General features: G+C 39.3%; 1 protein-coding gene and 1 long non-coding RNA gene across 2 annotated transcripts in view; both read right to left on the bottom strand.

The window, feature by feature from the left end:
• Window positions 1-4,615, bottom strand: part of PPIP5K2 (diphosphoinositol pentakisphosphate kinase 2) — a 108,942-nt gene extending 104,327 nt beyond the window's left edge. The window contains exons 1-4 of the mRNA XM_015424083.1: window positions 4,457-4,615; window positions 2,956-3,151; window positions 2,375-2,465; window positions 77-162 (exon numbers count right to left, since the gene is read on the bottom strand). Of these exons, the coding sequence (XP_015279569.1) occupies window positions 77-162; window positions 2,375-2,465; window positions 2,956-3,151; window positions 4,457-4,597 (514 nt within the window). The 5' untranslated portion in view covers window positions 4,598-4,615. The remainder of the gene's footprint in view (window positions 1-76; window positions 163-2,374; window positions 2,466-2,955; window positions 3,152-4,456) is intronic.
• A 6-nt stretch (window positions 4,616-4,621) lies between these two features.
• Window positions 4,622-10,603, bottom strand: part of LOC107121204 — a 19,570-nt gene continuing 13,588 nt past the window's right edge. Inside the window, exon 3 of the long non-coding RNA XR_001482852.1 lies at window positions 4,622-4,856. This is a non-coding gene — a long non-coding RNA (uncharacterized LOC107121204). The remainder of the gene's footprint in view (window positions 4,857-10,603) is intronic.

The raw sequence follows: 10,603 nt of genomic DNA, 5'->3' as shown, positions 1-10,603 counted from the left end.
AAAACAGGTCTGATGTCTGCATTCAGCCAATGGTTAAATCAGAGTCCTTAGACAAGTCCATTTCAACAGCTGTTACCTTGTGGGTTGTTTGGATCACGGTTTAGAACTGCATAACGTGGAAGTAAAATGCCTTCAGCTTTAAGGATGCTATAAACTTCTCTCCTAAAATATAAAAACAATTCCCATACAATGAATACTGTCAAATAAATGTACATTGAAATAACTCTTCTATGAAGTCCCAGTATTCCCCCATACATATTCTTTCAATAACTGTGTAATCAAAGATTTTTACTACTACTAACAGCACCACCACCACTCAGTATCATATTTTTCTTAACTGCTCAAAGGTGTTTTCATTTTAGTATTTATACTTAGTAACTGAACGTTGTTGTTACCCTTAGAGTGGGGCTAAGGTAAAGGTGGAACCTCATCACTCAGTTGATGGCCAAGGTAAACTTTGATTTCTCAGATCATGGCATTTTTTAAACATCATGATATACTAGGAAGTGACCATAGCTCTGTAGTACAGTAGAGGTTCTGAATGTTAGGGTCTCAAGTTCAGTCTTGGTGCCTTCAATTTAAAGGATTTCAGATTAATACCAATTTAGGGCACTTTTCATACAATGCACAAACTAGCTAAGGAGGAGACTTGTCATACACACTGCAGTAAGGACTTAACATTATATTTAACTGTAACTGTTTTAGAGAAGGAGGACATCATTGCATTAAGGTCTCAATGTTAGAAAAGAGAACATTCGTTTTAAACATGGAGTTTACTTATAGTACTTTAGTCCTGATACAAAGCTGGGATACAGGAATATGACCTATTACATCTAAGAGGAAGACAGTGTCTTCAACAGAGAGGGGAAGGATGTATCAAGAACATTTGGCTGCAAATGTGGGTTGCCGTGTATTTTGTATAATGTATTTTGTATAATATATGTAGATTCTGAAGCACCAGTTTTTATTATATATGTACTATTGTTTTTATTGTCCAAATTTTTAAACTTGTTGTTAGCCGCCCTGAGCCATTGGGTAGGGCGGGATAAAAATCTCAAAAATAAATAAATAATAAATATTATTATTCTGGGATGACTGTAAAACATTTGTTCTTATGGATATGATTGTTTTTACTGTTTTAATTGAGAGCTACCTTGAGGAGGTATGGAGATGTGGCATGCAAATATTCTAAATAAATAAATAAAATACACATATATGTTAAGAATCCATGTTGTGTCTACAGATTGCCTCATTCTGAAAAATATGCACCATCTATACTTGGAGGATATTGCTTTTCATCTTCCTGTTTTCATGATGATAATTTGTACAACCACATTATTGGAAAGGAGACCAAACTGCATTCTATTCTGTGTGCTGTGTCTTTCATGTACTTAATGCTTCACTTGATCAGTGTGGCTTAAGATGCATGCTATTTCCTCTATGTCCATTTGTTAATGCTTGAAAGAACCACTACCCCAGGTATTTATAGAGAAAACTGATTGTTTTCAATCTGAGTTCTATTCTGGGCATGGCACAGAAACCTGCCTTGGTCATCCTGACAGATGATCTGCATGAGTAAATTGATGGGGAAATGGGTGATGCCTGATACTATATACCATGGTAGTTTTCTGGACTGTGGTGGGATGATACCACCCCTTATAGTATCTTTCTGTGGGGAGGAAATTGTACTGGGAGGGGCACTGGCTCAGTGGCAGAGCAAAAGGCACCAAATTCAATCACTGGCATCTACAGTTAAAAATATCAGGTAGCAAGTGAAGTGAAAGACCTCTACCAGAGACCCCCATGAGCCACTATCAGTCAGTGCAGGCAATACAAACCTTGATAGACTATTAGTCTGATTCAGTATAGGGCAGCTTCATGTCAGCTGACCAAAATGGTCCTGGAAACATTTATGTCTTGCGTAGCTTATGCATTCTTCAGCCTTAATAGTCAACTGTTATGTAGTGTTTCATGCTCTCTCCTCAAGCTTTCAGTACAGTTTTTAGAAATTGCAGTATATACGTTAAGGTCAATGTTACACATATAGAAAAAACAACAACAAAACCCCATACAGAGTAACTGATAAAATACTATGTTTCCTTATTCTTTTTTCCCCGTTTTTTTTTAAATTGCTGTTGTATTCCTATATAGCCCAAAGGAAATATTTAGTAAAGGGTTGTTGTTTTTTTCTTGGCAGCTAGTGACATACTCAATGCAAAACCTATGGGTTTTTTTACTACTATGAGTTCCTATGGGGTGTATTTAACCCCTATATTAGACTGGTGACATTTTGGGGGGGCAAGGTTTTTTAAGAGAAGGAAAATAGAAATGCAGTTATTTATACTTGATCAGCGATTTATGAATATCTACTTACCTGTCTTGTATGCGATACTGCATATTCAAATCGTTAATAACAAATGGATTCCTGAGTTTTGCATAGGCAACAGCTTTGTCCAATGGAAACCCTAAACAAAATGTATTAAATAATATTACATTCATATTTACTATATTAAAGTAAATTCTGGTTGTGGAGGAAGTACTTCCAGATTTGATCAATTAGTACTTGAACCAGATTTGATCAGTGCTAGGATATGTTTTTATCGTTATCCTTAATCTTGTCTTCTATAAATAGTGTCCAGTTTTCAGAGAAATACAGTCTATTCATTTGCAATGCACAACACAACAATACTTTTAGAGTTAAACGTAGAATAAATTGCAACATCCAAAGTTTACCTTTGGAAAACTTCACCCATAACCTTTATCCATCATTCCAGCACTGAAAAATTATATTATCTGTGTCAAACAAATCATTTGTTCATCAAATTTACTGTTTAACCAATTACCATACATAAATATATAATGAAACGTAAATAAATGGCTTAATCTTTTGTGTCAGTTCGCTGCTGCATTAGTAGCTTTTCTGGAACTAAGAGAGGAAGTATAAAGAGCAATCACCTTTAGAATGAAAAGAAATCAGACAATCACACAAAGGCCAGTTTTCCACGAGCTCATTCAAAATCACATCCTCTTCAAATATTACTACTGTAATATATTTAAACATGGAAAGGCGTTCAAGTATTTCTTTCATTGGTTTCGAGTTGGATTTCTTTGCCATTGAACATATTCCAACCACAATCTGTCTTTCTGGTGGCTAGTCATAATAAAAACAAAATCAACAACAATAAGATGATTCTTTTCAATATTTTTCATGTGCATATAGAGCAAACAAAATAATGTTATATTATTACCAAGTTTAATATACCATGTAGCTTTCATACATTGTCTAGTATTTTTATCATGCTAAAAAGATGAGGAATGCAGTCTGGGATCAGTGACCCATTTTCAATGCAACATTTAATCTAAAAAAATTTAAATATCAAGAAAATCAAACCATTTTAATAGTCTCATACGAAGAAAAACAATTTAACTAAATTGTAGGACTATGGGAATGATGCCAATACAGGCAATTTAAAGGGAAGTAAGCACTTGTTGAGGGTATTTTTAAAAATGAAAATATACAAAATAATTAGCTATGTTCCAGTTAAATCTTCTTACAAACAACGTTAGAACATATAAATTTAAGGCCAGCCACTCAGTATAAAGCACTTTTTAGTATGCATTAGGTTTACAATACTTCAGAGACTGAAGGCACAATCCACAAGTGATTACTTTTTAGTCTCCATTTATATCAATGGCATTGTTAAGAGTACACAGAGCGGCTGCTGACAGCGCTGCATGACAGTAATACCAGCTGAACTGCATCCTACATGACTTATGCTCAGAATAAGATAGATATTCTGCTGCTTCAAGTAACTATCTTTACAGTGCAATCCTACACAGAGAAAACTGTTCATCTAAACTAACTGAAATAAAAACAGATTAAAACATAAATAAAAATGAAATAGTAACCAGACTAAAATAAATTGCTTCAGACTGGGATAACTCTGCATAGGATTGTACTTTTAAACTGCTGGAGAAAAACATTTAATTTTTAAAGACGAATGACTTTCACTATTTTATATACAGTATGAGGAAATACCTTGATTCAATGAGAGCTGAAACTAGGATTTTGTATTAGAACTTTTGTAATTTAAATGACAATTTCACAACAGGATATGAAACCCACTATAAAAATGTTTTTATAAAGCCCTCCCAACCCCAATAATGTAGACATAATTTTTGGGGAGATTCATGTCTCTGTAAGTGCAGTATTGATAACTTGTTAAGCACAAAACAACTGTGATTCTGTGCATTATACAAACTGTCAGGTCTTGATCCAATTTAACAATGCCAATGTGATGATTTACATTCAAACATGTCTTTAGATACTTTGCTGAAATGGAGCCACAGTGTTTAGTGGCTCTAATGATCATACACTATCTTCTCCATTAACAACATTTTGGTATCTTTGAACTCATGGAATCATTTATCCCAAATTATCAAATATAATACGTACAGAATCATACTCATCTTCATCTTCAATATGATCATAGAAGGAATGAAATCTTGAAGATCTGGCTTGATCCAAAAGCTCCTCTCCTTCTTCGCCACCCACAAAAAATGTAGGAATGTCACTCTCTGTCACACTAACAGACATGATTACAGAACCTAGAGTGATCTACATAGAAATTGCATCCACGCTGAGAGCTGAGACACCGTACATAACTCCCAGTGGCGAAGGTAATAAAAATCCTTGTAGTTCGGCTCTGCTTACGTAGTACTTGTTACTGTAATAAAGTCAGCTGCCAAAAGCAGTTTAATTGATATCATCTGTCCATTGTTTTCAGCTGTTACTGGTGGGAGGGGGAAACCATGCACGTCACCATTTCCCTGAGATACCGTGGCAATTTTCTACCCTAAAAAAACAAAGCAACAGTAACAGATTCAATATATTCTTTGACATTTGCTAATATTTGAAATAACATGTTTAAAATGCACCCCATATCACAGAATTAAAACTATTTTACTCTATACAATCTTAAGGCAATAAAAAGTACCAAAACTCAAACTATAATCCTGACATATGAACTTGCACATAAAGTAATTTCATAGGATGAGTCACAGTAATCCATATATAGCTTTAATCAATGTAGAAAAACAAGATTCACTCGGGAATACCAGGTAAAGAGGAAAATGCAATGCAGAAAGTCAACATTATCTTTTACTATAGCCAGGAACAAAGAGGAAGAAAAGGCATTTAATAGTTCAAAACTCTGTACCCTAGTGCTCCAAGCCGTACTACTAGTGCTCCCCTGTACTACTACTATAATTACAAAGGAACAAAACAGCTGACCCAAAAACGTCAGAGATTTTGGTATTTCTAGAAATGTTAAGACTGGCTCTATTCACTATGACATCCCAGATGGGTCACAGGAAAATTTGGGGGAAAGAAAATTTCAGCTTTATACATAAAACTTCAACTTCTCCAATCCCCCCCCCAAAAAAGGCTATTCTCTTGGGGCTTGTGTCTGATTATTATAAAAAGCAACATTTGAATATGGTTTCGTATCATGTATTGGCAGCTAAAACGTTAATTGCAATGATTTGAATATAAAAAAATTGGGGTTCATAAGGTCTGGTGGACTCCTAAAATACTGTAGCTAAGTAAGGTTGGCTGCCTGAGAGGCAACGGACAACAGAAACTTTGTTCCCTGGTAGAATGACAACCTGTTATGACTACTGTCAGCAAAAACTAAATTTAGATTTAAATGTGTGTTATTGCTATACTTTGAGCTAGAAAAAGTGTGATATGCGATATCTGAAATTTATTTTTCTGGTTATGTTCATATTTTCTTGTAATACCAGATCTATTCAGTGTTCAGGTACAATCAGGGGTGTCAAATTTATGGCCTGGGGGCCAGATCCAGCCTGTGAGCAACTGGTGTGAGTGAGGGCAGTTAGAAGGCTGCTGGGGGGGGGGAAGTGGGCACATGCACTGAAGTGTGTATGGTTGAAGCTTTCATGAAACAAAAAGGAAATTGTTGGTGTTATATACCACGTTAACCACATCAGCACTAGCGAGGCCATGCGGCCAAGCACACCTTCAGGTGCTAGAACAATAGAGGAAGGATTTGCTCAGACAAAGTGGTAGCACTGGATAGAGATGTGAAGGCCCGGAAAAAAAACGGAAAAATTAGGGGAAAAACCCATTTTTTCCCGTTTTTTTCCTGAAGCCTTTTTTTGTTATTTCCCGAAAAATTGGAAAAATTGAAAAAAGAAAAGAAATTGATTATGGAACGTTTTAATTTAATTTAACATGATGAATAAAATACTTTAAGACAAGGTGTTCAAATATTTTCCAAATCATTTCTAAAATATATATATATAGTACCTGATTGATCTAATTTCTGTGCACTGAGGACAAGCAAGTCCTAGGTTACAAACTGAACTCTCCAATGCAAGAACAAGATGCATTTCTTCCTTTAGGAGGTGCGATTGTCAGAAGAAAGTAAAAAAGTTTCAGTTTTGTTTTTGCATGTGGTTGGGTATTCTGTTTGTAATAATTGTTTGGATACACTATATTTTAATATGCTAGTTGTGATATTTCATGCCAAGTAAAAATGTCCATAGTCATATTTTATGTTCCTAAAGTAACAGAATGACTTTCAATCTAGAAAAGACAAAAAAAAAGCTAATGTAGCATTTTTTTCAATTTTTCCGAATATTTCAGTTTCCCCCCGAAAAAAAACAGGAAAAAAACGGGCTTTCTTCTGAGCTTCAAAATTTCCGGAAATTTTACATCTCTAGCACTGGAGCATAGCAGGAGAGGCAGCCCTACAGGTATGTGGGTCCAAGGCAATTAAGGGCTTTTTAGGTGATAACCAGAATGCTGAGCTGAACCTGGTAATGTACAGGTAAGCAATGGAGTGGCTGCAGAACAGGAGTGATTTGAACTTTGCCTCTTTTCCTTTGGCACGTGCCTCTGGGAAACCCCAGGCTCAATACTTGCAAGCAATGTTCCCTCTAAGCTGTGGAGTCTTGTGAGGAAAAATTCTACTTCATGAGCTACTGGCAATAAAGTTGTGAGCGAGCGATTTGGCTGCTGCATAAAGTAGTTTGCTCTGGAGCTGTCCTTTCTGAGCGAAGGCAAAAATGTGTGAGCTGGAGGCTAACAAACTGTGAGCTAGCTCACACTAACTCAGCTTAGAGGGAACACTGCTTGCAAGCAGAGGGGAAAACGAACTCAGTCCAGAAGTTATTCAGCTGCTGCTGGCAAGCTAGCAGGATCTTCCCAGGTTTTCTTGCCCCAAATGCCCCAAACATAATCTCACTTCCCTTTGTATTTTGCTTCTTGGCCACACAAAATTCATTACTTCCTCTCTGAATGATATCAGGGATTCTTCTCTTCCCATATGTAACAGTTCGCCCCTCACTCCCTTAAGATCTGTAAAAAAGGGACTGTCAAAAATCCCATCATCAATCCAGCTGAGGCTGAAGGAAACTGAGACAGATGTTTCTCTGCAGGAGGTTGCCTTATGGGACCAATTAACTATGGAGGTATGTAGGACCCAGATCATTTAAGGCTTTAGATCTCTAGGTCCCCTTTCCCCCCTACCACCTTGTCCATGCTCAGACCTGGATAGCCCAGGCTAGTCTGATCTTGCCAGATCTTGGAAGCTAAGCAAGGTCAGCCCTGGCAAGTATTTGGATGGGAGACTTCCAAGGAATACCAGAATTGTGATGTGGAGGCAGGCAATGGCAAACCACCTCTGAATGGCTCTTGCCTTGAAAACCCTATGGGGCCACCATAAATCAGCTGTGACTTGATGGTACTTTCCTCCTCCACCTCTCATCTCTGCTAGCTCTTATGGCCTTGATGCCAAAAACCATTGGTTCATCCCACCAAGTAAGGACACCGTTTCTTCTTTTCTGAAGCTCTAATTTCTACACAATACCCTGGCATTTTTCACTGGCCTCCCTGTGGCTAAGCCAGATGTTATTGTTCTTACTAAGCTACTTACACCCCTTGACAGCTGTGGTGATCATCCATGAGTGAGTTACTTCCATTAAATAATAAATATTAAATAAACAAACAGCAAAGGAAGGGGGCAGAGCTCACACAAGAAACAGATATGACACACACTCACAACTAACTGCAACCAAATAAAAAAATGTAAACAGTAGCCAGTGCTGTGGTTTCAATATTGGCTGGATACAACCATCTCCGTCCGTGAGAAATGGGTCATCACATTCTGCACCAGAAGAAACATCTGAGTGTTTTTCAAGAACAACTGCACATAGCATGCATCATAGTATTTGACCTTCATAAAGATCATCTACTCCTATGTTAAGATGAACAATAGCATTTGAGAAACAGTGAATCAAATAATATTCCCAGGCTGCATACTTGAATAACATGCCATCAATCATAAAAAAACATGTCATCAGTCATCAGTCTGCCTAGCTTCCCCAGATCAAAAGACACAATCTTTTGTTGTGCAATCTATTCAGCAAATGAACTGTGTCAAATTCTGTCTGTCTTCCACTTTTATTTTATGTCACAATAAGACCTTACTTATTACACAATAAGACCCCCTCATGGATCACTGCCTTGTCGTGGCAAGGGGGCTTGTGTGGTTCAATGAGGCTGTGGGCTATGCCGTGGAGGGCCACCCAAGATGGACAGGCTACAGCAGAGAACTCAGACCAAGCGTGATCCACTGGAGAAGGAAATGGCAACCCACTCCAGTATTTTTGCCAAGAAAACCCCACGGACAGTATCAAAAGGCTAAAAGATATGACGCCAGAAGATGAGCCCCTCAGGTCGGAAGGTGTCCAATATGCTACTGGGGAAGAGCAGAGGGCAAGTACAAGTAACCCCAGAAAGAGTGAAGCGGCTGGGCCAAAGCCGAAAGGAAGCTCAGTTGTGGATGTGTCTGATGGTGAAAGGAAAGTCTGATGCTGCAAAGAACAATACTGCATAGGAACCTGGAATGTAAGATCTATGAATCAAGGTAAGCTTGACGTGGTCAAAAATGAGATGGCAAGACTGAACATCGATATCTTAGGAATCAGTGAACTAGTGGACAGGAATGGGTGAATTTAACTCAGAAGACCATTATATCTACTACTGTGGCCAGGAATCTCGTAAAAAAAATGGTGTGGCTTTTATAGTCAACGAGAGAGTGCAAAAGTCAGTATTTATTTATTATTTATTTATTAATTTCGACTTCTATACCGCTCAGACCCGAAGGTCTCAGAGCGGTTTACAATTGTGTTGCAAGTGCAGGTATTCCTAATTCTATGGCCACATTTTTTCAGGGGTGGGGTTTCTTCCTACCAGCACCCGGGTGGGTTCGCTGCTCGCGGCTCTCCAGCAGTTCACTGAATTAGCGTGCATCTGCGGTCGGTTCCTTCCCGGCGTGGATCTTCCGGCGCGCGGCCCACAGCAGTCCCGGCTCAGCTCTGCTCATAGTCGCTCCGCTGCGCCTGCGCCGCTTGTGCTGCCGTGCGCTTCTCTGTCGCTCCACTTTCTCCGTCATCGGGCACCAGGTACTGGGTGCTGTTGTTCCCATCGGCCACCAGGGATCGCCGCATCGTATTGCCATACTGTTGTTCCGCCCTCGCCGTCACCGCTGCCGCCGCCGCCATTGCTGGTACCATCGCCTGCCGCCGTCATCGCCGTTGCCGAACTCCACCACGTCCCCACACAGAGGAGGGTGCCCCCTACCCTTCTAAGGGTAGGTACCCATTTATCGGCTTTATATGTTTTACTGCCGAACCGCTGGGTGGGCGGGAGCTAGGACTGGGGGCTGGGAGCTCACCCCGGCCGCGGTGGGTCTCGAACAGTCACTGGGGCTGTTCTGTTGTTACATGCAAGCGTTGTTATTGCTTGCGCCACCGCTCCCTCCCCAGTACTGGGATACAATCTCAAAAATGACAGAATGATTTTGGTCCGATTCCAAAGCAAACCATTCAACATCACAGTAATCCAAGTCTATGCCCCAACCACTGATGCAGAAGAGGCTGAAGTGGACCGGTTCTATGAAGACCTACAACACCTCCTAGAACTAACACCAAAAATGATGTCCTCATCATCATAGGGGACTGGAATGCTAAAGCAGGAAGTCAAAAGGTAACCGGAATAACAGACAAGTTTGGTCTTGGAAAGCAAAATGAAGCAGGGCAAAGGTTAACAGAGTTTTGTCAAGAGAACACACTGGTCATAGCGAACACCCTTTTCCAACAACCTAAGAGGCGACTGTACACATGGACATCACCAGATGGGCAACACCGCAATCAGATTGACTATATAATTTGCAGTCAAAGATGGAGAAGCTCTATCCAGTCAATAAAAACAAGACCTGGAGCTGACTGTGGCTCAGATCATTGCAAATTTGAAGAAAATTGGGAAAACCACTAGATCGCATCCCTGATGAACATACAGTAGAGGTGAAGAATAGATTCAAGGGTCTAGATTTGATAGAGTGCCTGAAGAACTATGGATGGAGGTTCGTGACATTGTACAGGAGGCAGCAATCACCACCATCCCAAAGAAAAAGAAATGCAAGAAAGCAAAGTGGCTGTCTGATGAGGCTTTACAAATAGCAGAGGAAAGAAGGAAAGCGAAAGGCAAAGGTGAAAAGGAAAGATTTACCCAACT

This window comes from Gekko japonicus, unplaced genomic scaffold (genome assembly GCF_001447785.1).
Source record: "Gekko japonicus isolate JY-2015 unplaced genomic scaffold, Gekko_japonicus_V1.1 scaffold779, whole genome shotgun sequence".
Taxonomy (NCBI): domain Eukaryota; kingdom Metazoa; phylum Chordata; class Lepidosauria; order Squamata; family Gekkonidae; genus Gekko; species Gekko japonicus.
The sequence above is the reverse complement of the archived record's forward strand: the minus strand, read 5'-3'. Positions and strand labels throughout refer to the sequence as shown.